We start from the raw sequence: 26826 nt of genomic DNA on the forward strand, positions 1-26826 counted from the left end.
AGTTGTAAATATGTGTGCTCTCGCCTCAAAGTGTCCGTGTTATATAGTTCAAAGCCTGAAATATTGATTTATCTTAATTATCATAACTTTCTGTTAATATTAGTTCTAATTACCGCCGTACATCTAGGCAATATTATAACTCGCTTTAATTTCACGGCACCACTCTGCGAAACAAACGTTCACGGCGTATGTACGGAGAAGACAAAAGTTGATCACACTAACGAACGGCAGGGGTGTTTCTAAGACCTGTTATTTCGTGGGTACATATTACAAGGAATTCAAAATGTAACGTTCACTCCAGTCTATTAATGACGATAGTAACGGTATAGTAACAACAGCAACAATATATAGGGCGCATGGCGCGTTTATACCTCGTCCACTAGATCGGGCGTTTTTGCGGGGGCCCCACGACACCGGTCGACGCCCTCCTCAACCGGACTCGAGAGAACACATAATAATATAAAATGCATAAAATCTAATAGATAAAATGACTAATGACTAAATACTAAGTAAAATTGACTTAAGAACTAGAGAAATGGTCGAGCCCTTTGTATGTGACCCAGTATGCAATCGAGACCCTGTATCCAATAGGGCAAAGAACGGAAAAAAGAGCCGGCACTGGAACTGGCCGAGTGTGGTCGCTTTGCATTCTCGTCTTCAAGACAGCAGAGAGTCTCTCTCTTCACCAGCAACTCATGACACTAGAAAAAGGTATAGCTTTGGATACACAAGAGTTTGATTGGCTGGATTCTTGCCTGAATTAAGATTTTGAATAGTTCAACGCTGGTTTCCTTCCCGTAAATATTCAATAGTCGATCTCTTACTGGGGTCTTTCCACTTTTCTAAAAATGGAAGACCTCGGGCGGGTACTAGAATAGAAAACGAAGACCCGAGGACAAGGCGAAAACAAATGGCTGCTACTACAAGCCATGTTGCTACGAAAGGGAAAAACTTTGACGAAACGGTGTAAATTGACAACAACAAAATAATAAAATATAGTCAGGGCTCGTCACTTCTACTCGACTTATTACGTCTAGATTATGGAAAGGTGTTATGAAAATCTCGCTCTAGTCATTTCCCCTTACCGTGAGATATAAAAATTCAAACGAGTGTCTTTTTTTTTCCTTTTGTACTCACTTTCTTGTGTTCCTTTTTTGTGCTCTTCTACTTTCTTCTTCTTCTTTTCCTTCTTCTTCTCCTTCTTCTGAGTAGCACTGAATCAAAGTGTGTGGCTCGCTTGGTTCGAAGGAACCAATTTTTAATTAAAAAAATTTTCATGAACCTAGGCTGCCACATATAAAAAGGTACAAATGTTAATTCTGAAACTCACTTTTAATAAATAGTGACGAAGAAAAATGAGCAACGAGCTCTAAACGAGTTTGTTTTTTGTATTTATTTTTACGAAAACGAAGGAAAACGAAGTCCCGCTGTAAATTTTTTACGTATGTGCGAAATCCGGAAATTTTAAGTCAATGCAAGGTTACCAGTGTTATCGATCACCACAGGCCGAATCAAATAGCTGCAATTGATTTGAAGTTTGTACACAGTGATAAAGGAAAGATACTTTGACGATATCACCACGCTTCACTTTGTTATTTTATTTCTATTATTTTGTGTATCTATGTTTATTTGTTGATTTGTTTGTTTGTGTCCCTGACCTAAACATGTAAAATATCTTTTGTTTTGACTGGCTGCCTGACTGCCGTGAATTCGGATAGCCAGCACCCCTATCATTTTCATCATCATCTCTTGATTGTACGTCATAAATTATTTGTAACTTGTGGGGTCGTGCAGCCAAGCCATACATTAGCAGGCTACCGGTCCTCCAGAAACGTGACGTTCCACTGATTTATTTTGCGCCCAGTGATGCTCATGCTATTCTTCTTTTCACTGAATCAAAGATTTTACCTGTAAAATATGATCTGTTTTGACACGGTTACGAATCTCATGCATGATATTTGGAAAAGATTAATTTTAGCCCCTTCGCCTATCACAGCTCTCTTCACTGGGGCAAATGAAATTCACTGGTACAACACAAGACATGCCGTAAAAGGAAGTTATCTTCGGAAAGAGGTTAAGTTGGAAATTTTCGAACGCCCTTTTTCGAGAACTGGAGCGCTATTATGGAATCAAATTTCTCCAGACTGGAGAGATATATCTAAACCAATCCTTAAGTAAAAAAAAATCGCGGATTTTATTTGAGACTCTTTCAGATAGGGATGACTATGTTGAAGTCGACAGTTCGACAACCTGACTCAAATTCTTAAATTTAGTGCCTGATTAATTTTGACCCCTCGTTTAGCTCTCTCTAGTTAGTCATAGCTCCTAGTATCAATAATATGTAAATGATAACCAGTCAAAAATAGTTTGTAACGCTTGTAATAAACATTTTCGTAAATTAATCTTTGCCTAAGTAGTTGAATAGGAAGCTCATTGCATATTAATGGTATAATATAAATATAGACACATGCGGCCCACCTAGATTAGCCTAGACTACCTGCGGGTTCATCTGTTATTATATGTATCAAGTTTCTGATTAACTTAACCATTTTGTAATAATAAAGAGTGGATGAAAGACACGGAAACAACTGATTAACCTAAAATTCATGGCGTTAAGTTAATGAAAAAGGAATAAAAGTTTTGTTGTTGCTGTTGTTGTTGAAATAAAAGTTTTTGTTGTTGTTGGTGGTGTTGTTGTTGTTGACCTAACTATTATCAACCTGCGTTTCCCTCACTTCACACGATCGACTACTTCATTAGTATCTCTAATGCGGACAACTCGCTAATATGGACAGTTTCCTATCCATGGATGTTCCGACAAAATTCTCATACACTTCCTATAAACCCTCTATAATACGGACCCTCTCTAAAACGGACAACGGACACTAAATCTAGGCCCTAGGAAGCAAATTCATACAAATTTAACCTCTTTATTACGTACACTCCGGGGACCAGGTGTGGATAATATGCGGTATGTACCATTTCCTGTCCAAAATTCGTATGTACAGCATGTAACTGAGAAGTGCAATAAAGTTAATCAATTTAGATTCAGAAATTCACAAGACACTCACTCTGGGCCTGATTTTAGTTTTTTTTTTATTATTATTATTTTCAGTTTATTTCCACACTAACATACCAAAAAAAAAATACTTACAATACAATGCTTACATTCCCCACATCAGTAATAGTTACACAAAACATCCTACATACAATTACGTTACATTCCTTACTTTACAGTACTTACAACGCAGTTACAGTACAACATTTATCTACTACTTACTTGGTTAAACTTACACCACTTGCATTCCGGTACTTTTCCCCTCCCCTTATTGTATATGATATTATTTCGGCAAGATTGATCCCTTTTATAGTTTTTACAATAGCGTCTTCGATTTCTAGTTTACTCAAAAAACAACAACAACAAAAACAAGAAACGCTCAGTGACATATTTCACATTACTTATATTTCTACCAAAAGATAATGCTATTTATTACAATTGCTTTTTTTTTTCTGGTTACCACACACTGTTACATAATACTGGTGCACACTTTCATATATTTCTTAACCACTTAATGATTTTGTTTTTAGTTGATTTGAAATATTGTGTCTATATCTGGGGAAGCATGCTCATTATGAAAAGATAAGAAACAACAGAGAAAGGGGACAAGAAAAAAGGACAAAAAAGAACACAAACTACGAAGGCGGCCGCCAGTCATGGTGTAAGGTTTTGGAAAAATAGAATAAAATTAGAAAGAAAATTGATAGCAAAAGGGGAGCTGCTAAAAAAAAGGTGGATTGAAGTCACAGTTCATTTGAGTAGATTCCACTTCGATTTGTATTTCTTAACAGTGTTTGTCTTATAAGCATAAAATTTGTCGATTTTATTTGCTAAACACTCTAAACTGTCAGTGGAGACTTGAAAGTGACGTCGTCATAGTGATCTCTCCAATACAGACACTTCGCATGACGACCCGCGAGCCCTAGATACTTGACGCTCGGTCATTTGAAGTGACCGAACTTTGATCCCGACAAAAGATAAGACAATAGAAGCTGGTGACAGATCTCACAGTAAGAATCGGGTAAATGCTCTGCTGAATGAACGCGTAATATCACTCACACGTCAACGCTTTGCGAATCTATGAAACCCGAACTCGGCGATTAAACCCAGCGATTTGTGCAATGTAAATCACACGTCAACTTAAAAGAACTCCCAACCCAAAGGAAGGGCGATTTCCGAGACAAAATTCCTAGAAAATGTCTTTGTACGGTCGGACTTTCACTAAACCTGGTTAGTCCTGTTCTTAAAGAGTTTACTTTCCCAATTAGCCTTTGTTCTCTCTTTTTGTTTTTCATCTCTTTTGGTTGGCGGCTGGTACGCGTTAGATCGAGTAATTTTCTACCAGGCTAGTGTGGTTTACACATCTCCTTTGATTGTTCTGCTCGATATTACGAGTGGAACTTGTAGCAGAGTTAAAATGTCGAGGATGCTAATCATTTAAACAGACTGTCGTGAAAGACTGACAGTACTCTTCCCAGTGTAGGAGGCCATAATGTCCAGCCTGATTTTGGTAGAAAATGGTATTGGAAATACAGCATTTCCGGTCACTTAGTGCTGACGTAATCGGCTAAACGAAACCCGCGGAAATATATGAAACAGCTGGTATATCAGGGTTTCAAGGCTACTCGCTTTTCACACAATGTCCGTTTACACGGTGGATTGCTCGTCCTGTAAAAAAGTGTTCAAGACGCTCTACTCGTTGACTAAACACGTGAGGGAACGCCATGAAAACGAAAATGAATTGTTACCCGTGTTTAAAGACCAGGAAGGAAAAATGGCGAGCGTTCCGAAACCACGAGACCAACTGCCCCCGCAAATGTTGCAAGGATACAAGATATGGATTGCCGGCCTAGTGGAAAGGATAAACTCCACATTTCATCCTCGTCTTCCAGGTAAATATTTTACATACTGTAATTACCTTGTACATGAAAACTAGTGCCAATATCTTGCATGAATTGCTGCATTGTTTTGATGAAAAAAGAATAGGTCATTTTTCTAATACTAGACTTCAACAGCAGACTATTCCTTCTGTGAGGGGAACCGAAATGTGGGTTTTCGACCGGCTTGCGTAAAACAGCAGATTTGCGATTTGTCAAGCGTCTTTCAGGTTTTGGTAGCGCAAGATTGTTGGGAATTGCGGAAACCGCCTCCAGCTTTTTATTACCTACAACTCGTGTGATGAAGTTTTAAATAGTTCAGAAACTACCGCCCCCCCCCCACCCCCTACCCCCCAAACCGTGAAAACGAGTCAGCATAGTCCAAAAAGACAAAACTTTATTTCAAATGGTGGAGTCATTTTCGAGGATGTTATCCAGTGGTGCACTGATGGCTTGTCTGAGACACGGTTGCAAACACAGTAGCTCCCATAAGACTTGTTTATGGACACGGCATTGTCTTCTTATGTACATGGCATGGTACTACTATGGAAAGAACAAAATAATTGATAGTCCTTGTGAGAGGGGTGAGAGGGTAGGGATTTGACATATTCAATGAAATTCTTTGTCATATGCACTACTAAATTGCCAACCGCGAGTTAAGAAACCGAAACAATTAACCCTATCTGGGAACAGCGAGATCACAAGTACCAAGACAACCACTGACTGCTAAACCCCCCCATCCATGGGCAGTTATGCCAACCTCCCTCTTATTTCCTATCATTAAAGACTTTTTCCTGTTTTCTAGGGAGATGGATTAAAATTGACTGCCATCAAGTACCAAAGGCATACTTTGAGTACCTTACTGGGAGGATAAATGTTCAATTGAACTCTGTGCGAGAGGTGTGTCACAAAGCACAGCCCTGTTATCAAGCCTCTACAATGAAGCTTTCGTATAAAATCTGGTATCTGGAAAAATTTTTAGATGCAATAGAGGAACAAGACTTGGCATCCCTAAACACAGAAGTGCTATTCTCAGGAAATGAGATGTGCAAAGAAGAAGAAGAAGAAGAAGAAGAAGAAGAAGGCCTGTCTGCAGAGGAAGAAATTAAGAGGGCCAAACAAAGGGTTTATGTTCCCGGACAAAAAAGGAAAAGGCCCTCATCAAAGTCTTCATTAATTGTTGGGTATGGAGAGAAAAGAGCCACAAGAGAAGTTGAACTTATATGGTGGCCACACTTGTACAATCTAACTGAGCATGGCCAAATGGTCCTGAGACTATATATAGAAAAATGCAATTTTTAATAACATTATGAAATGTGCAGTTCCCAAAAATATCTATACCCACACGAAGGAAGGTCATTGAAAATTCTGAGAGGGAGAGGGTGGGGAGGGGGTTTAAAAGGTAAAAATTGTAACTGAATGTACCAAGCTCAACTCAAAATTTCTGGAGGGTGTGGGCTCAAACCAAAAAACCTTCTGCGTGGATATTATGGATATTTTCTGGAATCACACAATGATATAAATATAATTTAGGTACACCCAATACACTGACCTCTACTTTTTCCATTGAACAATAAGAGCCATTAAATCTTTCCTCAGACTGGCCATGTTCTTAAATGTCCACTGAAATGACGGAAGGCAGTTTCTGCTTTTTATGATATCTCTCACCAAGAAAATCACACCAACACCACAGCTCGTAGATCCCTCTCCGGTTTTAGTTTGATGCGGCATGTTGAGGCGTGGTAAAGGGAGATCCAATTTGGGTTTGTTCCAATTTTCCTCTTGAAAACAGTCATTGTGGGAGAGAAGCTGAAAGCCAGTTAGCATGTTCTTAACAACTACTAGAATGTCTCTTGGTTGGTCAATCTTGAGTCCGTCATCAAAATGGACAGTTCTGCTTGCTACATCGAAGCACAGCAATCCCCAGTGTTGTGGTGAATCAAAATGAAAAGGTGACAAAATGTATGTGGCATCTTGCACAGCACAGTGGCCAAAGAAGGGCATCACCATTTGGCTGAAGTACCGTGGTCCTTGTTTTGCCCAGGTTTGGCTGTACGATGAGAGGTACACTAGGTTAGTGGGCTTGCTGTCCTCAAGAAATTTCAAACATACTGTGTCTATAGCGAAACCATTAACATAACGTTCACAAGCTAGAGTGCTAAAGTCATTAGCATCCATAATGTATGTGCCTTGCCTAATAATCTGTTCATTAGGCCTAGAGTTACACAGTACATCTCTGACTTTGTTAAGGTCTGATACAGGGCTGCTGTTGTTTGCAAGCCACCTTTCTTCTTCTCTGAAACTGACAGCTTCTGAAGCTAGAGTACACATAGTCTGATATAAACCAACTGATTCTTTAGTGAAAGTTCCTAGTCTGCCCATAGTCACTGTAGCTTTGTCATCTTCATCCCCATCATCAGATCTGTCAACATTAATAGTCCCCACAGTTCTAGTACCTGACAGTTCTTTCAAAAGCTGTACGGCATGTGTCACTGCACTTTCTGCTGGACGAAGATTGACTAGCAGTGGGTTACTGACCTCATTTGGACTCTGAACAAGCTGAATGTCTTGCTTTGAAATGAAGGCAACTTCAGGAAGTTTCAAAGATGCTCTTTCACCACGAGTAAGAACATTGAGATTTTCCAAAATCTCTTTACTGTGCCAGGCTACATTATCAGGTTTTACTTGGTCTGAGGGGCAGCTGTTATTACTGTTTTGCAGAATTGATGCTGCCATTGCTGTGGCTGTGTGCTTGCTGCTGCCTTGCTGCTGTGTTGTTGCCTCTGCTACAGGTACTGGTGCCACTAGGGCAGTGTTGCTGCCATGCTGCTGTGTTGTTAACGCTGCTGCTTCTTTTGGCATGTCTCTGCCTGTGCTGCTGTCATCCTGTTGTGGTGATGTTGTCTCTGGTGCTGGTGCCACTCCGAGAGTGTTGCTGCTTTGGGGTTTTGGTTCTGTGGCTGGTTTGCTGGCTGGTTTTCTTTCCCACTCTTCATGGTTGTAATCAATGAGTGGAAATTGGCCTGGTACCACCACACAGTGTTTTGTCATCTCTGTGTACTCGTATTCACAATAGTCTGGACCAAACAGATTAGTAAATAGCTCATCCATTTTTCCAATCCATTCTCTGTCTTCTTCACTCCAAACCATTCTTTTAGCTTTCCAGCCACACCCTCTGTAGTAGAACAGCTTCTCTCCTGAAAGAAGAAAGTTAAAGAAGTGAAGAATTTGCCTACTTTTAATTGCACTATGTTGATGTAAAGAAAAAAAAGGAATTTTCTGGAATCAGGTCTTAGAGTTGACATTTTCATCAAGGTTTTTTTTATCATCAGTGCATGTTTGGGGGTGTGACTGACTCCTTGGGAGCCCTCCTGTAATACAAGCCTATCTGTAGACAATCATGTATATTACCAGATGTAATGGACTGTCTAGCCTCTCTGAATGCTCGCCTCATATCAAGTAGCATCTCTGTATAAATATGGGTGAGGATTTGGTCCACTATAGCATAAGAAAAAAGCACAAGTACCTGTTAATAGTAAGAATTAATCCTGCTACTTCCACATCATTTGTGTGAACATTTAGACTGGAATCTCAACTTACCTGAGGAAGTACTGCTTGATGAGTCGTGAGAGGTTGCTCTTAAGTAGAGCAGCCTTTGGAACTTGTGTCCAGCCTCATAACCCTGGTTGGACAAGTGGTGTAATGAGCGATGCATCCGAAAAAGCATTGGTATGTGCTCCACAGTGAGGTGGCCATAATCACCTGTTCCAAGGCTTGTCCCAAACATCTCTAACAGAAGGAACCCCCACTCTTTACACTGAAAAAATTGAACATTACAGTCAACAACAAAGTGTGTGGGCATCAGTTGTTTAACTAAGGAGGAGAGATACAATGTCTTACAAAGTTTTCATGTCACATGCAGTATAGGAGAATCTTTGTTTACAATATTTGTCTCATTAGCATAAGCGATACAGTTTCTGATGGAGCTACAGAAACGTTACTTATGAATATTGAAAGGGTATAACACACTTAACTGTCCCAAGGAATTTGCACCCGATGTATGGAATACTTTTTGTGCAACGTGGGTTTAAAAACTCAAAATTTTACAAAGAATGTACGAGCTCATTAGCACTTTTGCCACCCAGAAATTTTGCAACTGTTGAAAGCCAATTTCTCATCGCATATTACACCCAAAGAGCCAAAACTTTCACCAATTACTAAATTTCACAAGCTCTTGAAATGTTTGTAGTCAATTTGTATCTAGCATGATGCCTTGTATGTGCAAAGTCGTATGTTAATGAGGAAAAATGTAATCAATGACATAAGCAAAGATTCACCTACATGTAATCCAGTTTGAGCATATAGATATAGATATATATAAATGAATTTTGTTTATCTATATACATATACATATATCAAGAAGTTTCTTTTAAAGTGAGCAGTCTTCAATCAAAAGAATAGGTATCACAAACCTTTACATCAAAAATATCGATAAGATGTTCCTCATCTTCCTTGAACTCTCTGTCCCTCGTAACATATGCAATTTCTTTCCACAGTGAACACACCTGCAATTAGTATATTATTAGGATTCAAAGTTAAAAGTCAGGCTCTGCTATTAGTCTGAAGTGAAAAAGCCTGCATTGAGTTGAGATTAACATATCATTTTTGTGCTAAGGATCTGGAAATATTATATTAAAATAATTATAAATTAAATACTACATAATTATTTAACTACTCTTTTTTTGTATGCTGTGATTTGCAGTATATTCGAAAATTAATCAGTGAACAGAAATTAAATGCAATAAGTCTAACCTTGATTAAAAATTCCTTTGTCAATTTGCCTGCATAGTAACTTAGTTGTTTGTTGGTGTGATCCACTTTCTTTGACTTCTTCCCCTTAACGTTTTGGCCTTTGTTTGACTGCATAGGCCTGTAGAGATGTTTGAATTGACTTTCAATATCTTGTTGTTTCTCTTTCCAGAATTTCATTTGTAATTCAAGCTCCTTGCTAACTCCTGTATATATAATAGGAAAGAAATATCATGTCAAACAGGTCATATTTAAACACAGCCAACTGCAATATCCAGCATTCTATTGCACCATGTAACTGAATTCAAACAGGTGAATACATTAGTTTACATATATTACTAAAATTAACGGCCTCTGGGAATAGGAATAATGGTTCATAACAAAGTGTGACATGTGAAAGGGAATTAATAAAAAAACGTATAACCCATTGTAATACCTGAATTTGTCAAGTTAATTTCTTCAAGTCTGGTGCCAAAGTCACGGACAAAAATCCCACTTTCCATCATTTCCTGATAGTACTACAAGACAAAAGATGAAAAAAGCTTCAGCCAAATACTAAAATTCAAGTAAAAAGTGTATAATTTAAAACTCGACCAAGCCATTTAGAGATTAAAACAAGCATATCACGAGTAACAATACCTAGATATATGATTATGATTGTTGTTCTACCATTTCACGTTGATTTTGTTTGGTTAAAGAATTAATGTACACAAGATCAAAACAGAACAAACAGGACATAATGGCACCTTTTGTCGTGTCTCACAAAATGCTATTTTGTTAGGGATGCAAAGTTTGGCTGCCTCAGGGTCTTGGAAATGGTCAGCTAGTTTTTTATTAGGCAGAGACTCTTCCACAATGTCTTCAATGGATGCCAATAGCTGCCGTTCAGTGTTTCCTGAAAACACAGTTACAAGATTGTTTTTACTTGTACTTGTAATGTTTACAAAAGAGCCCTGTTTACAGGACACCTCATTAATTTACAAATAACCTACCTTTTGCCCTAGGGAAACACTTAAAATACACTTTATTATGAGACAATGCTCCAATGACACCACCCCCTTAATGGGGCCAACAACCACACAGTGAAATTGAAATGTTTATATTCATGTCATGGAACAGCTATTTCCTTGGTAACTTGAGTACTAAAATACAATTTTATCTACAAATTGCACAAAGCAACCATGAAAGTTGACTCTCCCCTGAAAATAAGGCCATTTGTTCATACCACCAAATTTGTAGAAATATATAATTAATACAATAATAATACATAAATATTTATATAGCGCCTATCCATGCCTGCTCTAGGCGCTGTACGATTCGCCAAAATTATCTGTACTAATGTTAATAATTAAAAATGTGCATAATTATTTTGCTCTTGTTTCTTATTCTTCCAACTGCTGTTTCATTTTTGTGTGTTACCTTACAGTATCTTACCCTGTCCTATTCCATATCCTGTACAAGTATTACATCGAACTGTATGAGGCGTGTCACCCGCCAGTTCTGATGGACAAAATATTTTATTAGTATTGCTAATAGACCTAATAGATTAATTATTTCATGGTCATGTTACATCGAACCGTATGAGGCGTGTCACCCGCCAGTTCTGATGGACAAAATATTTCATTAGTATTGCTAATAGACCTAATAGATTAATTATTTCATGGTCATGTTACATCGAACTGTGTGAGGCGTGTCACCCGCCAGTTCTGATGGACAAAATATTTTATTAGTATTGCTAATAGACCTAATAGATTAATTATTTCATGGTCATGTTACATCGAACTGTATGAGGCGTGCCACCTACAAGTTCTGATGGACAAAATATTTTATTAGTATTGCTAATAGACCTAATAGATTAATTATTTCATGGTCATGTTACATTGAACTGTATGAGGCGTATCACCCGCCAGTTCTGATGGACAAAATATTTCATTAGTTCCGTTACTTGATTAACTATTTCATATTACATCAAACTGTAGGATGCGTGTCACCCGCCAGTTGTGATGGACCAAATATTTTGTTAGTATTGCTAATTATAATGACTTTTGAGACAAATTTAGTTTTAAAACCATTTTGCCATAGTGATACAGTCTCTTTTGATTCAGTTTTTGACATTGAAAACAGTTGAAATAAAAGTGCTTGGCACAAAGGTGAAGAAACCTAGTGCTGTTTGGCAAGATTGAAATCTTTTGTAACCTAATAGACAAATTAAAATAGTAGAAATTATGATTTTAGAGTAACCTGAACAGGAGGCAAAAGACACATTATTTCATCCAGGAGCTGTTTCTTGTCCAGGTCTCAACTTAACAGTGATCCTATCTGCCTTGAAGTTGGATGGACCGTAATCAGAAAGTTTGGCATTGCATTCTGGAAGTGAGCCAATCTGATAGGCCAGCAATCCAACACTTTTCAGCACCTGCTCAGTGTTTCGCATCTCGCAGTGCAAGGCACAAAGACTCATGGTAGAAAGATCCTCGTCAAGGAGGCATGTTAAGTCATCTCGCAGCCCTTTAAAGCTTAAAAAAAGTACATTACATTATAAGGATTAATTAAATAAAGGTACTTATGGTGGTGCACTTCAGCTAAAAAAAAATGACAAGCAGAAATACCCAGCCATATAACACATTATTTCTACTGAATAAATTGTTTATTTACGACCATTTCCTAACCATATATTATATATCATTAATAACACGTTTAATTACTTCTTCATAGTTTGACTACAATAGTTGAAAATAAGAAATAAAATGAAATCAGCAGGACCGTCCGAATACATCCTGTGATTTAGTTACCACAAATTTTCTATATATATTACCCGCCAATGTTTGCCTTTGTTTGACTGAAGTGTTCCAGACAGACTTCGTGCATCCCTAAATCACAATCACATGCCTATTATAGTGGAGTAAGAATAGATACAATCTATTAGAATTATTTCAAAAATTCAATAAATGAGGAGACCAGTCAAACTGAAACAGCCACTGGAGAAGGACCAACAAAAAATATTGTGGAAAATGTTGTGTTTATACTAGCTGGACATTACACCTGCTTACAACACCATGGCTCAATTCTGCTTTTAAGTGAGCCCTACTACCCTTTAAAGTATGACCATTGAAACATTACCTGGTAAAATTATCACAGTTTCAAAAGAGTTCTACCGGCACATTCTTATATTTGGACATTTCAAAATGTACTGTACATTCAAAAAACTTACTCTCCATGCCAAGCAGAAAATGCAGAATTCTAGAGCAAGGCCTTGTCCACCAAGCTGAAAATCTTCATCATTGATCTTTGCCATCAGCAACACCAAACCTTTGTAATCAAGAGTAACTGTATACAAAGCAAATTGACGAAGTATAAGTTTAATAACTGAGCAGTTTTCAATGGAGTTTAAATACAGCAATTTGCTTTGGTTTTGCATTACTATTAATGGAGCTCCGTGCAGATTGGTTACAAATACTTTAAATTTTACAGATCACTTGCTTTGCTAGCTTTGGCATCATGTTACATGAAAGTCTCTTAGACAGCTAATGCCATTCAGTATACCTCTATGTATGCATCATCTTGAGTTGCTATTTTTTAATGTTCATAAATAGGCGTCCCCAGTTATTTAATTAATTAATATTGATCAATAAATGGATTTTAAAATCATCTAGCTTTTGGATCCAGTACCTTTAAAGCGTATACGATAGTGTTTGCCATCCACTTTAATCCCCATCTTTTTAAGCTTGTCCTTCTGTTTGTTTAAATTTAAGAACAGCTTCCTGAGATCTTCCCTTGAAAATGCAAGATAGGCAAATAATCGTAGTCACATACATGTACATGTAGATTCATACTCGTTAATAACCTGTCCACCTTATATTGTCTTAATTAAAGATAGTTACTTATTAATAAGACTTGAAACTCTCCCAAATACTATTCACCAACTGTCAGCAGCTTTATGTACACAAACATTCTAACGACCCAGATCACTCATAATAAATTATTGGTTGCATACCCTTTATTGAAATTTCAGTTTTTATTGTCTGCTTTCCACATCATTGTAACTGTAGCAAGTAACACAACAAGATTACAAGATTTGAAACAGATAAAAGTCCTCTATCCTCACTGCCAATAAGGGTCAGGTACTAAGACCGCACAAAATACCGTCAAAATATTATTATTACATTTTTTAAAGAATTATACAAAGTGAGATAATAAAATAGCTTAAATATGGTTCTGGCCTGCAGTGGAAAAGTATAAATTACCTCTTTTCCTTACAGTTGGCTATAGCCAGGGGATAAACTGACTTTGCACTCTGAGAGGACCGATGTTTGGCATCAAGGGGAACAATCCCAACTGCAACTTGATCTTTGCCTGTAATATAATAGAGTTTTATGTAAGATGATGATCCATGCAGTCATTAACAGTTTTAGAAAGATTGAAATGTTCTTTTTAATTAAAGCAAAATTATAAATAGCCATTCAATTACCAAAGAAAGGGCGTCCATCAACTTTAAGATTGAAAACAATATCATCAGGAAGTGAGCCGTGTAGACGCATCTCTCTGATGATCCAGACAGCAACATTTTCTAGGTTCACCTCATAACCTGGAACTTCATTGGGCAGACTTGCCACATCCATCAACATTCTTGTGACATCGAAAAGACCCTTTCGCAGTGCAGCAATGTTGTTTTTAATCGGGATGATCGGTTCGTCTGATTTTTTCTACAAAAATTAATATTTTTGTCTTAGAAACCCATGCCAAAATTTAATTATGTTTAAAAATATATCTGATTTCCAACAGAAATATTAAAATATACAGTGAAAGGACAAGCTCTGGCTGTCCTCCTTAGAAAGGCGTTTGCGTGTCATTTAAAATAATGCAAATGAAATTAAACCAGGCCTGCTAACCAAATTGACTACATTGTCCAGGTGTCTCACATCATCACCCAATAGGTGTGTTCCATTAACTGTAAATTTGGTACGAGCCCATTTGCAATGTCAGGTTTTAACCAATCATATGCAAGCAAAAAAAATTCACTAACAGGAATCAAATAGTCAAAGGCAATCAATATGGGAAATGCGGAAAAGCGTTTACTACAATAATTAATCCTTGAGTTTTAATAACCTTACATCATGAAAACACTACAATCGATCGGCTCGACCATACTTACCCCAGTCCTCCCAAGTTGAGTCAGATTTGTCAACTCTTGCCAACCACTGTCAGACAGTCGTGACTTGAGCTTGAACAGCAGGTAAATCCAGTCAGGGACCCTCATACACTCAACTCTTTTTTCCCAAACTTCTTCTGACAAAAGTTTACTGAAAGACTTTTGGACGCCGTTTTCTTTGACCATCACATCAAATACGGCCCTGACTGTCTCCTGGGCATCGCTACCATCTTTTCCTGTCATGAGACAGCATTCTCCGAGCACGGCACCCAGCGTGTCCCCGCTTTCTTCGCACACTTGGCTGATGCTTTTCATGACTGCGGTTGCAGCTTCTCTCACTTTTCTCCTTTTGCTGGGTGGGGAGAGGTCATGGTCAACTTTTAGCTGCTCGATAGATCTTTTCTTCTTCCGAGCTGGTTTGGCCAAATCGTCCGGACTTTGCGCTGTTGGCGGGCTTTCCCTATTTGGCGGGCTTTCACGATTTGGCGGGCTTCTTCCTTCGGACAGTCTTGGTGTGCTTGGTGGTGTCGGAATATCAATATCTTCGTGCTTTCTGGGCTGGGAATCTAGCACTCCTTCCTGGCTTTGCATTTGGGCCAATTTTCCGCTCTCGTCCTCAAGTGAATTGCAGTGTAAGCCACGGGAATTGATCGAAGATACGACCGCTTTGAAGTAATCAGACTTCATGAAATGGCAACTCGACCAAGATTTCAATCGAAGAATTCCGAGCAGAAGGCCAAAGGCTGACGCTACATGAACTTTTTCGCTGCTTCGATGCGAGCAAAACCAGCGGAAAGACGCGACGGTTCCATCTTTGCCGCGCAAATTCCTTAGGGCTACTTGCTTGTATTCTTCGGGAAATGCTTTTGCAGACACAGTAGAACAAAAAACGGATGGTTTTCCACAACACAAATCGGAATTCAAAGCGTACCAGTTCTTCTCTGGGTCTAACTGAGGGGAAAACACTTGATGTAACAACAGTGAGCTTGCAGTCGCGTCTTTGCTCGCCATTACAAGCTGGCCATTCGCTACAGTGTTCACGGGCCGAATATCTGTTGCGACATCGAGCTAACTTTGTATATGGTTTTGAAAAGGGCGCCATGGGCCAAAATAATTCCATATAAAGCTTAATCCAATTATTGTCCTTTGTGTTCAAGCTTGTATTTTAACTAGTGAAAGTGTTTAATCGACTTAGCCGATCCATGGTCAGCGGTCACTCGTTTCCGCTGACCACAACAAACACCAATTTCCAAGTTGTAAACGGGGAAATGCGCAATCTGTTTCAAGTAATAATTGCTTTGACAACGAATTGCGAAGTGTGCGCGCGTGACGGCACGGGTCGCGGGTGGCGGACAATTACACGTTGATACGTTCATGCATGATCGTGACCAAAAATACGCGAATTGAATTTGTAATTAATGTGTTGATGTCAGAATCCTTTCTATGGACTTATTAAAAATATATTATTATAGCAAGAAATGGTAAGTAGTTCCAAATTGCACAATAATATATTGTCACTCGCCCTCTGTCACAGACATCTTCTCACGTCACGGGGAAAAACTTGGATAAAGCAGTGGTTCTGGACTTCCCAGTCTAACCTGTTGCAGGCGCTTGGCGTACTTGGGGAAGAGCGAGAGGAAAAACTAGGGGGGAATTACGCCCCCTCAAAGGAGGCAGAGGAGAGAGAGCCTGGGGACGAGGTCAGACTCTTTGGAGCCGCAGAACACCGCGATAGCTGTCATTGAAGTTATCAGCGGTTTGACATACAAACAAGGCGAAAGGGTCAATTTTGCTTTGCATTGACCCGTTCGCCTCGTTTGTATACCTTTTTGAACAAAGGAATGTTTGACCAAAGGCTCAACTGCAATAAGAACTATTCAGCCCACTTATAGTAATGGAAACTCTGGTTCTGGGTTATTGATAGGGTTGTAATGAAGTCTCCCAGGTTTTTTGGACTTGAGCACAGAACCCACGTGGCAATTTATTTGGCACAAACAATTTTCAGGCGCGAAGGCCTTTGGGATATTATTTATTATTATATATTACTTGTGCGTGAGCGGTAGACGGACAACTCTTCGTTAATCAAGCCAAAATACTTCAAAAAACGGTAAACGACACGAACTTCTTTTAAAAACACAACAACTGCTAGCCCTAAACTGTCAAAGCTACCCGCGATAATGGTAAATTAAAAATGGTTCTGAGCGCGCGCGCTATTTACGCGTCAGGCCACTTCTGTAGCTGTAACTGTTTTCTCAACAGTGCTTTTACAATTCTGTGTTTAGAAAATAATAGCTATATAAGGAGTAGACTGTAATGCAAATCACAGGTGAATATCAGCAAGTCTAGTAAGTAATTGGTCCAGTTCAGCTCTATCGGAAGGAGCTTCCATTGTTGCAGATTTTACTACGACGCGTACACTGTGGTAAAATCCCATGATTTTGGACACAGCCTTTAGCATTCGTCCCAAGGAGTACACATCACTGGATGTGCTGTACTGTCGGTATTTTAATACTTCCGGGGCCAAATAGCTTTTCCCGTGTTCATGCGCTCTCTTTTTGTTAGCGGAAGCCGGTGGAAAATTGACAGAAGCTTTGCTACTCTTTCCGAAATCGATGAGGATAGGAGTGCATCTATCGGAATCTGCTCTATTTTCGAGGACGACATTATTAGCCTTGATATCGTTGTGGAGGAAACCTTTTGAATGGACATGCTTTAATGCAGAGCAAATCTCAACAAAGATATCAAGGCATTCTGGAGATGTGATAATATTCGAGATCGCCGCATGATGAAGAGTGCCACTTGTGCCATTTATACCATGGAACTGTGTGACGAGACAAAGTGGCTCTTGTGTAGTGACGACACCTACAATCATAGGTAGTCTTTCATGGTCACCAAGTGCAGTAATCACCTCTGCCTCGTGCATTAAATCCCTTTTCGCCCTCAGCTTGTCCTCTGCAGTATCGCTGTAAATCATCTTCTTCACGACTACGTCAATTCCCCTGTAACGGGCATGATAGCACTGACCGTAGCTTCCACTGCCAATACTTTCTTGATTCAGATAATTGATATGTCCAGGATTAAGTTCTTTTAGTTCTAATTTCATCTCCTTCACAACAAGCCGTTTCTTGACTTTAGGTATTGAGGGCCTTGACAGACCAGGCAATAGTTGTTGTGTTTGAACGTGACTGCAGACCGGCTCAGATACGCCCTTGTCAGCCTTGTGTGGACTGTGTTGAGTTTCGGGTCGTTTGAATTGAGAGATACTCTGCACCGATTTTTTCTGGGACTTTCCTTGAGCCAGGCGCAACATCAACGCGCTTCTCGAGTGCCAGGATTCCGTTTTTGCTGGAACTTTTTTCGCATTATTCAGTTCCGTGTTGACCATGGGTGAAATGCTTCGATTCGGTACAATTCGAGAGGATGAAGCTGCCTTCGGCTGAGCGACCACAGGCGTTTCCTCGTTGTCATTTGGAATCACATGATCTCCTTGAGTCGAAGGTGATTTAACCTTTGCCTTTTTGGCCTCGCGCTTTCTCTTTTTCCACTCCCTTCGGTTTTTTCGTTTCTCTTCTGTCGTATGCTCGCGCGATTTAACTATTCGTTTTTCCCGTTGACCAGTGTCTGCAGTGTCCATCGCTAAACAACTGCTAGCTACTGGTGAGTAATTTTCACGACATGCTAACTTGAAACCTGTGACACCTTGAGATATGGTATGCATAAGTAATTCGTCAGTCACGTTTCTAAACAAATGCATATTTTCACAGGATGTTCACTGTGTAGAATGTCTATTGTTCTCGCGCCATTTACTTGCGGGGGATTACAGATCTAGAGATCAGAACATATGAGTGTTTATTGTTGCTGCTCCGAGATACGCGCTAAAATATCTAAAGTAACCCTGTCTTTTGCTAAGGCGCCTTAAATGATAACAGAGTTGTTCATCGTTGCTGCGAGACACACGCCAAAAAACGTTTTGCAATCTCACGCAAATGATAAGAGAGCTGTTAATTGTTGCTGCGAAACTTTTGCGAGCACGCGGGAAATAAAAAGACAGTTACTTGGTGTTACCGCCAAATACATGCACTGTGTGTTTTGTTGCTTGTCACTTCGTTACTGGGAGTAGCAGAACGAGTCCGAGGCGATCAACAAAAACGATCAACAAAAACAGGATTATTTTTTAAAATAAAACGAGAGGACTTTACGCTTTGGACTGCCTTTAGACCGTCAACACATATTGCACACGGCGGGAGCCGGAAACGTACATGCATATTTAGTTAATTACCTTTCACACATTTGTAAATTAATAAAAGAATATTAGTAAAGCGTCTGTAGCAACCAAGGCTTCCAACAGCGTCCAAAAAAACCCTCTATGAGGCTCCTCATGCTCTGTCCCTTCGGTGTCCGTATTAAAGTAGTCCGACTGTGACACTTTCCTCGGCAACGATTTCAAAAGCCTTCGTTTTCACCTGTCCACACTAAAAACGGGGCGTTTTCAAAACGTTGCGTTTTCAAAACGTTGCGTTTTCAAAACGTTGCGTTTACAAAAGGCTCCACTTTTGAAACCGTTTTTGAAAGCCTCTGTTTTCATCCGCGTTTTTCGGTGTTCTGAATGTGAACTATAGGCCAACACCCATTAAAAAAGTATGTGTTCTCAAACGAAAACGTATTAGTGCGGTCGGAGCCTTAGTTATTTTTTTTTATTATTATCATTTTTAAAGCAGTTTCTGAATGATTTGGGAAAGATATCACAAAGGGTCCTGATAGTTTAATTGCTGAGAATTGGTCAAGATGTAAACTGATAGCTTAGTTCTGAGTTATGTAAAATTTACTGTGGATAGCTTGGAAACAAGAGATTGTGATCCTGTTCTCTTGCTTGGAAACCAACTGAAATTTTATCTGATAGCCAAGAAATCGCAAACATTTAATGATAACTGGTAACTGATGGAACACTTATTTCCTCTCTCAATATATGGGCTGAACCCAGCATTGAATAGTTTGGCCTAAATTTTTAAAGTACGTTTGTCGTTTGTAATCCGTGTTAATCTTCTCCATCCATGTTCCTTTATGGTTTATTATTATCTCTTTGGTGTTTTTCTATCTTCGTCAACTTGCTATCATTCAATTTCAGGTTCCTTTCAATTTAAAGGCAAATTTGTACGTCGCCAAAATAACTCAAAACGCCTTGACTGAGCTTCTTTAACGTTGGCAGTCTTGCCGATCTCATCAGGCTTTTTCATTTTGTAACATCCTGTTTTAATTGGTACCATGACCATTTTTAAAAGACTTTGGTCACACGAAAATTAATTATAAGGATTCTGCAAAGGGCCTGTTTTCGATGGGCTGTTTTTACTTAACTGCTACCGGCCCTCGGATCTTATAGCCCAGGCCCACGCTTCCTGATCGACGCCTACGCATGGTTGACAGTTAGATGAATAGCTCTACCTTTTTATCGTACCATTGTTATTGAAAATCGTTTTGAAAGCCGGAAAGAGCTAATCAAATCAGTAAGATAGCGACGCAGTTCGTCGGCCGACTTACGTATTAGCTTGCGACTGGCACAGCAGACAATGTTCCTTAATGTAATATTTAAATCAAAGTTATATAAAAACGATTTAGAAAGTCGAGTTTATTCAGGCTGGCTAAGAGTGTTTTTATTTACTCACTAGTCAACTGAGCAACCTCCATTTCCCTTCATCTGTGTTAAATAGCGCGCGGTATTGAATAAATTTGCTTTACAAAGCGCTTTGAGTCAACATTTTTCTCGAGCAGTATTAAAAGCGCGATGGCAACGACGTCAAATTTCTTTTGATATGCACATTAGATGTTTGCTTTTGATGAAAAGTTTACACTTTTAGAACTATCTTGGGGGAAAGTAAACATTTTAAATCCAGTTAAATTCCCTTCAGAAGCGGCAGCCTGTCGGATCTACTCAAATGTATTTCATTCTGGCTGAACAAGAGTACCACTCCAAAGCCAGTTTCCTTCACTCAGTGATTGGTAAAATGGACTTCAGGCACTGAATCAGTTCAGAATTCATTCGTAGTATTCAGCCAAAAAGCGGGAATTGTTAATTCAGTCTGTCTTCTGGGCTTTCCTTAATCACTTTTGAAGTACCCGCTTCGGCTCAGAAAATGATGCCCAACATTGATAAATAAGAACAGATTCTACGCATTTGAAAATCATTGCAAAACTCTCTGTACCATCAATCGAGAATGGAAAGCAGCAACAGTTCTCCATCTTCCCAAAGAAGCTTGACAATGGAAGCATTCACAGATGAAGAAGAAGATGACAAACAGCCACTTAAAGACAAACACTGCGTTTCATACTTAGAAGAGACGAAAACGCCGAGTAATACATTTTTGCCTCAGAAGTTCCGTGAGAAGTGGAGTCGCGCCGCCTTCATGGTGTCCCTCGCTTCGTTGGTGGTCACTCTAGCATTCAGTTCCGTGTCATTTTTCGCTTCAAAAAGCACAGAAAGTTCGTCGATTTTTGCCAGCGCACTGGACGGGATACTGGGGGCTTTCAACTCGTTAGCTGTAGCCTGGAGATTCAGGGATGTATCCAACGGCGAGATTGCACCAAAACGCGAGAAAATCGCCACGTTAGGAATCGCGGTGACTTTCACCATAAGTGGAAGCGCGACCATTGCGATTGCGATCCTTCGCTTGATGGCACAGGACCATCCAGAAAAACCTGACCAACTTATCATAATTCTTGCTGCGAGTTTCGTATGTTACTTTTTTCTTGCTCTCGCACAAGACTGCATCTCCAAAAAACTGGACAGTTCTTCACTAAAAGCGTCGGCTATAGATTCGTGGCTGGCCGCAGCATTGTCTGTGGGGGTATTGATTTCGACCTTCGTTTACAGGCAAGTTGGAACAAGCGTTTGGTTTTTAGACCATTCCGTGGCAATTTTTATTGGTTTTGTTTCTCTCTTATATGGAATTCATCTGGTGGTGGAGATAGCGTTCTGTAGGAAGCTTTCGAAACTTTCCTGATGAGAAACTGGGAGACTTGCAAATCGTGGCGATTATCATAGAAATTGTTTATCGTGTTGCTAATGTTATTGCATTGTTCAAATACGGATCAAAAAAGCACATCGATATTGTAGTGATAAAATTATGTTTGTATTCAACCAGGATTTTAGGTGTGGTATCTGCCACTCGCCGGCTCTCTATATAGCCATGCATTTTGTTAGAAATAAGACTGTGGGCAAACCGGTTAGAAGATATTGCACTCAAAAAGTATTGATAATGAGAAGGGTTTAATAACATTTAAGTACACACAATTAATATAAATCACACATTTCAGGTAAGACAATCCGCAGTAATTAAAACTCACCAAAAAGCTCTCAGTAGATAGCGCCCCGGTTTCTGTCGACAATGTTAAAAGAACTCAGTCACGGTTTGCGCACATCGAAAATTTTCGCCTCAATTTTTCAAATTCGTCGTCGTAATCCGTGTTAATCTTCTCCATCCTTAGCCATCCTTGTTCCTTTATGGTTTATCATTATCTCTTTGGTTTTTTTCTATCTTATTAAACTGTTATTTTCAGGCTTCCTACCATTTAAAGGTAATTTTGTATGTGGCAAAAATAACTCAAAATACCGTGATTGAGCTCCTTTAAATAAATCTTGATCCAAAATTCTGTTGGATGAACATTGTCAGATCCCGTAACGGTACCTAATTTAAACACTGTTCATTTCTCTTTTTGCGTGACAAGCAATGCTTGATCGGTTTTAATATTCAGATCGATGGAAATGGTCATCTTATCGTCTAGCTGCGTACCTTTTGTTAGGAAAATTTGTGAACGAAAAGCGCTACTTAGGAGCACCCAACCGTGATTGTTTATGCTTATGCTTGTGCGCCGGTGAAAACTGACCTTTATACCCCGAATAAACTACGCAGATCCCCAGTTCAGGATTCACGATCACGTGTTTTGCACGCAAGTCGCTGCAGGGTTTGGCCCCTCTGAGAAAAAGCAAGTTGACACGGTTGTCATAACAACCAGGCATTACCCAATGAAATGCGTACCTCTCAGCGGGCTTTCATGTGACAACTTGGGTATGATCAATACGATCGCTGCTAAAAAAGGTTAGCTATCGTTGCGGTCATATGGAAGCCACTCTGCAGCGGACTATGCGAGCATTGAGAAAACGCTCGCGAAATAGACTTAAGTTTTTAAATTATGTACATATTTTATCATATATTTTTAAGGTTTTTTACCCCCCCACGCCCCACCTTGCTTTTTATTTTTTTTTATTTAATGTCTTGCAGTGATGGGAGCATGCCTCCCTTTGCAAGACCCCCATAATGTGGATGTGGAAGTTCTATCTAAACAATCGTAGCGACTATAACAATCGTAGCCAACACATAGAAACCGGTAGTTGCAATCGGGGTAACGATCATTACCAGCCGTTATGTAAGCCCTATGCGTGTAACGTATTTGACCATGCGATCATGCGTTCGAAAAGAAAAACGCCTGATCAAATGTTACTTGCTCAAAAAATAAATACGCCGGTCTTAACACGCAATCCTGATAAACAAACAGCGCGTGCGCACCCTTGCCTGAGTAATTAACTCCTATGTTGATTTCGTACTCTCGGTGTTAGGCCCCTAGCACACTACACGGGAGAAATTTGAAAACGCAGCTTTACTTCCACGGTTAGGCCTACCAACCACACTAATCCGTCTCGAAAACCGAGCTTTTCGAAAACGTTCTCCAGGCCAGAGAAATTTGAAAACGCCGGCTTTGCGTTTTAGTGTGGACTGAAAACGTTTATTCTTAGAAAACGGAGCTTTTCGAAAAGGATGACGTCTTGCTAATCATGTGATTAACCCTAACCCTGCCGCTAGCCTACGAACGCAGGCGTATTTCCGGTTGATGCTTGTCTCCGCCGAAAATAACGTGTTATTTTCGGCGGAGACAAGCGACAGCCGGAAATACGTCTGTGTACGCAAGCTATTCTGCCGCCGGTGATTAGTGTGTTTTCAAATTTCTCCAGTGTAGTGTGGACAAAAAACATTTGATGCGTTATGAGACTGAAAACGCCGTTGTCCGAATATTAATTCTCCGGCGTAATGTGGACGAGGATTTAGACTTTCTTTAAATGTAATAAAATAAAGGCTTAACTGTCGACCTTAACACAAATTTCCCATTTCTTCTTTTGAAGCGGAACATTCCTTTGCCAAAGGTCGTCGCAATTTGATAACGGGCCGTCGAAATGTTCACTTGTTCCCCGTCATTCTCGCTTAACGTCAACTGTACCTTTAGGTTATATAAACCCCTCCCTGCCCCCGTTCGAAATGTAAAGTGTTTCAGTGGGAGAAATGACACACTTTGCACACGGTAATAAACCATATTCGTATTCTCGGTAATGTACTGGAACTAGCTTACAATTAAGGCTCAATGAAGTGGACGTCTTTTCAAATGCCAATGACTTTAATTTCTTTGCATTTCTCTTGCAACACTCTTTTTTTATATATATATAAGAATATTGATTTCCAGCCGGGGCTGAATTTTCTTAGATTATAGCGCACGACATTTCTGTTTTCGAGTATTTGGTGTCTGGATGGTGTTTTAAATTAATGTAATTTTGGAGCCAGCCTGCAGGCGTTAAAGCCTGAAATGATGCACATATTGAGTCTTGCAGAAATGTTATTAGCATAGAAAAGACGGCTAGTGCTGTTTATGATGGTTTTTGCTAGTTTTGCCGTTTAGAGGAGGGAAGAATTCTATGCGGTTTATTTTAGAAACATATAATTGTATTGTATTCATAAATTTTCAAAACACTGTCGGTGAAACCACTGTATTCCGACCTTAATTCTCTCATCCTTAATAAAGGTTTCTAATTCATGTAAGAATTTATGTTTGAAAGCTTCTTTTTCCACTCTGGATCCGCCTCCCACAAATTGTCAACTCAGTCAAAATCAAAGAAACCCCTCATATAGAATGGAAGCGACCCTCGCTCAGTAAACAGCTCAAGAATGTACAGAATGTAAGTCCAGTATTATTTATCGCAGTGTGTACCGTTTCCCTCAGCTATTATGTAATTAATCTTTTTCACATATTGTTAGTACTTAGCTATGTTATTCTAGTATTGTAATTTTCTATCACCTTTTGTATATTTAGTCTTTGTTTTCCAAATTTGATATTTTCTTTAAAGTGTACAAAATTATTTCCTTTTCAAAATCTCAGCCTCGTGCTTATTCTTAAATATTCTTAAAATTTCACAAATTGCAGCCCCGATATTCTTATAAAATATATTCATATACAAAAAAAGAGTGTATGGGAACAAAATTTCTTTTCTTGCATTTTATTCCACACCACAAGAGTAAGTTTTAACAGAAAGACCTACATGTGCTTCTGAGAAACTAGGCCAATTCATTACAAAGTTTACTGACCGTGAATTTACATATTTTCTTTGCTGCCTTTCTTGACAAAATAATTCCAGTCTCTTTGGCCAACATCATAAAGTGCACAAAGCCCTTAAAAGATGGCTCCGGTGTTGAATATCATTTACAAACATCATACAAAAATGCAACTGATCCAATAGCGATATAGGCGTTAAATATCATGACATCAACAGCAAACGCAGTGATCGGAATTGAACGTGCAGTTAATTATGATACAAGAAACTGGTGCTATTCCCAGATAGTGAAAAATACAAGTTTTCGAAAACTGTGGCACTGTTGAAATTTGTTGGAATTTTTAAATCAGTTGCGTATTCCAATGAAAAAATAATATATATCAGGAGTTCTGTCATTTTTTCTAGTTTTCATCTTTCTTAAATTCTTTCTGAAACGATGATATGATTTTTTCCTTTATTTTGAACTGTATTATTTCTATTCCTAATGCAATGCCGTATATTAACGAAACAGCGCCTAATACTGTAGCCACGGCATGGTCCAGATACCAAAGTTTGTTGACTTCGGAGTAAACACCAGCCGAGCCAAGAAGTCCGATAGACATAGCCGCCGCTAGCGCCGAGTCAACTGATAAAGCCTTCATGGAGGAACTCTGCAACATTTTTGCAACATAGCACTGGAGAAAGGCCAGAATGGTATATATTACGAAACCAACGCTCAGCACGATCATCATTTCTCCTGTCTTCTCAGGGTGGTCCTTGATTTCGAGGTGGTATAATGCAATTACGATTGTCGCAATGCCACCGCAAATAAATGTTATGGCTATGACCGAAGTAGCTTTCTTCTCACGCATCGGGCCAATTTCTCCATTCAATTCGTCTCTAAACCTCCAACATACGGCAACTACATTGATAGCAGCAAAGAAAGCGTCGAAACCTGCTGCGAACACAGCTGAACTTTCAGTTGCCTGCGAAGTTATAAATGACGCTAAGCTGAAACCAACGGCTGCAATGAATGAAACCAAAGCGAGCAATGAAGCCGCTTTGGTCCAGCGCTGACGAAATTTATGCGGTAATGTCTTTTTGCCGTTCTCTCGCTCCTCAACCAAATACGAACTTGCACAACCACGAGAATTGTTCTCATCTTCGTCGTCGTCGCTTTGGGGCGAAATAAGTTTCTCTGTATTCAAATGCTTCTTTTCATCCATTCGAATTACTTAGTTAACGTTCATGGACCTACCAGCTGATAAATCAACCGCAACTTTTTCCTCGTGTCCTGAATTTTTGCACGCACAGTATGGTACTCCTATCTCTTTACTCAAAACCATTTGTTCATTCTGAAACTATAAGCTCCTCCAGGCGTACTTAAATGCTGGAACTTGGAATAGAGGCCTAATTCTGTTGCTATTTTCAGCCAAACGGTTCAAACCGTAGGGCGTCTCATTTAAATGTCCGTTTGAACTCTTTGCACTGCAGCGTATTGGAACTCAACAAATGATCCATGACCCGCGCGTTAATTACCATAAAAGACAGCTACGTTCATTTACGCAACACACTCAAAACAAAAAAC

General features: G+C 39.3%; 6 protein-coding genes across 8 annotated transcripts; 2 read left to right on the plus strand and 4 right to left on the minus strand.

The window, feature by feature from the left end:
- The first annotated feature begins 3997 nt into the window (after nucleotides 1–3997).
- On the plus strand, nucleotides 3998–6267 carry LOC149107781 (uncharacterized). The gene is made up of 2 exons (XM_089295522.1): nucleotides 3998–4950; nucleotides 5741–6267. The coding sequence occupies exons 1-2, from the start codon at nucleotides 4698–4700 to the stop codon at nucleotides 6235–6237; spliced, it is 750 nt and encodes a 249-aa protein (XP_089151648.1). The 5' UTR covers nucleotides 3998–4697; the 3' UTR covers nucleotides 6238–6267.
- Nucleotides 5313–11657, minus strand: LOC149107782 (uncharacterized). Of its 2 annotated transcripts, XM_089295517.1 has the most exons (9): nucleotides 11179–11657; nucleotides 10491–10639; nucleotides 10181–10262; nucleotides 9748–9950; nucleotides 9408–9500; nucleotides 8536–8752; nucleotides 8347–8433; nucleotides 6488–8132; nucleotides 5313–5478 (listed from the first exon to the last, which is right to left on the minus strand). In XM_089295517.1, exons 3-8 carry the CDS (start codon nucleotides 10248–10250, stop codon nucleotides 6490–6492), a joined length of 2313 nt encoding a protein of 770 aa, XP_089151643.1. In that variant the 5' UTR covers nucleotides 10251–10262; nucleotides 10491–10639; nucleotides 11179–11657; the 3' UTR covers nucleotides 5313–5478; nucleotides 6488–6489. The 2 variants fall into 2 exon arrangements, with proteins under 2 accessions (XP_089151643.1, XP_089151644.1); XM_089295518.1 differs by lacking the exon at nucleotides 11179–11657 and having other exon boundaries at nucleotides 5313–5475; nucleotides 10491–10625.
- On the minus strand, nucleotides 11202–16409 carry LOC149107783 (uncharacterized). Of its 2 annotated transcripts, none has more exons than XM_089295520.1 (8): nucleotides 14897–16409; nucleotides 14213–14447; nucleotides 13989–14097; nucleotides 13414–13517; nucleotides 12956–13071; nucleotides 12560–12633; nucleotides 11986–12260; nucleotides 11202–11244 (listed from the first exon to the last, which is right to left on the minus strand). In XM_089295520.1, the coding sequence occupies exons 1-7, from the start codon at nucleotides 15902–15904 to the stop codon at nucleotides 12014–12016; spliced, it is 1893 nt and encodes a 630-aa protein (XP_089151646.1). In that variant the 5' UTR covers nucleotides 15905–16409; the 3' UTR covers nucleotides 11202–11244; nucleotides 11986–12013. The 2 variants fall into 2 exon arrangements, with proteins under 2 accessions (XP_089151646.1, XP_089151645.1); XM_089295519.1 differs by having other exon boundaries at nucleotides 11202–11450.
- Nucleotides 16410–16989: 580 nt separating this feature from the next.
- LOC149107784 (uncharacterized) lies at nucleotides 16990–19268 on the minus strand. The gene has a single exon (XM_089296211.1). It carries the CDS (start codon nucleotides 18645–18647, stop codon nucleotides 17214–17216), a length of 1434 nt encoding a protein of 477 aa, XP_089152337.1. The 5' UTR covers nucleotides 18648–19268; the 3' UTR covers nucleotides 16990–17213.
- A 1475-nt stretch (nucleotides 19269–20743) lies between these two features.
- LOC110062837 (transmembrane protein 163a-like) lies at nucleotides 20744–23423 on the plus strand. Its single transcript, XM_020769780.2, has one exon. The coding sequence runs from the start codon at nucleotides 21103–21105 to the stop codon at nucleotides 21886–21888; it is 786 nt and encodes a 261-aa protein (XP_020625439.1). The 5' UTR covers nucleotides 20744–21102; the 3' UTR covers nucleotides 21889–23423.
- A 1766-nt stretch (nucleotides 23424–25189) lies between these two features.
- On the minus strand, nucleotides 25190–26799 carry LOC110062838 (transmembrane protein 163a-like). The gene has a single exon (XM_020769781.2). It carries the CDS (start codon nucleotides 26462–26464, stop codon nucleotides 25661–25663), a length of 804 nt encoding a protein of 267 aa, XP_020625440.2. The 5' UTR covers nucleotides 26465–26799; the 3' UTR covers nucleotides 25190–25660.
- Nucleotides 26800–26826: the final 27 nt, after the last annotated feature.

Source organism: Orbicella faveolata, unplaced genomic scaffold, assembly GCF_042242905.1.
Source record: "Orbicella faveolata isolate gen_17 unplaced genomic scaffold, um_ofav_v1 contig_26, whole genome shotgun sequence".
Lineage (NCBI taxonomy): Eukaryota > Metazoa > Cnidaria > Anthozoa > Scleractinia > Merulinidae > Orbicella > Orbicella faveolata.

Bases quoted from the DNA above. Each gene is read 5' to 3' on its own strand.
- LOC110062838 (XM_020769781.2), bottom strand. From the start codon at position 26,464: ATGGATGAAAAGAAGCATTTGAATACAGAGAAACTTATTTCGCCCCAA.
- LOC110062837 (XM_020769780.2), top strand. From the start codon at position 21,103: ATGGAAAGCAGCAACAGTTCTCCATCTTCCCAAAGAAGCTTGACAATG.
- LOC149107782 (XM_089295517.1), bottom strand. From the start codon at position 10,250: ATGATGGAAAGTGGGATTTTTGTCCGTGACTTTGGCACCAGACTTGAA. The intron at 9,951-10,180 runs GTATTACAATGG...TTATATATACAG, and splicing joins AATTAACTTGACAAATTCAG to GAGTTAGCAAGGAGCTTGAA. The intron at 8,753-9,407 runs GTTTGTGATACC...CAATTTTTTCAG, and splicing joins TCGATATTTTTGATGTAAAG to TGTAAAGAGTGGGGGTTCCT.
- LOC149107781 (XM_089295522.1), top strand. From the start codon at position 4,698: ATGTCCGTTTACACGGTGGATTGCTCGTCCTGTAAAAAAGTGTTCAAG. The intron at 4,951-5,740 runs GTAAATATTTTA...CCTGTTTTCTAG, and splicing joins ATTTCATCCTCGTCTTCCAG to GGAGATGGATTAAAATTGAC.
- LOC149107783 (XM_089295520.1), bottom strand. From the start codon at position 15,904: ATGGCGAGCAAAGACGCGACTGCAAGCTCACTGTTGTTACATCAAGTG. The intron at 13,072-13,413 runs GTACTGGATCCA...CTTTGTATACAG, and splicing joins CTATCGTATACGCTTTAAAG to TTACTCTTGATTACAAAGGT. The intron at 12,634-12,955 runs GTAAGTTTTTTG...CCACTATAATAG, and splicing joins TTTTCTGCTTGGCATGGAGA to GCATGTGATTGTGATTTAGG.
- LOC149107784 (XM_089296211.1), bottom strand. From the start codon at position 18,647: ATGCATTTGTTTAGAAACGTGACTGACGAATTACTTATGCATACCATA.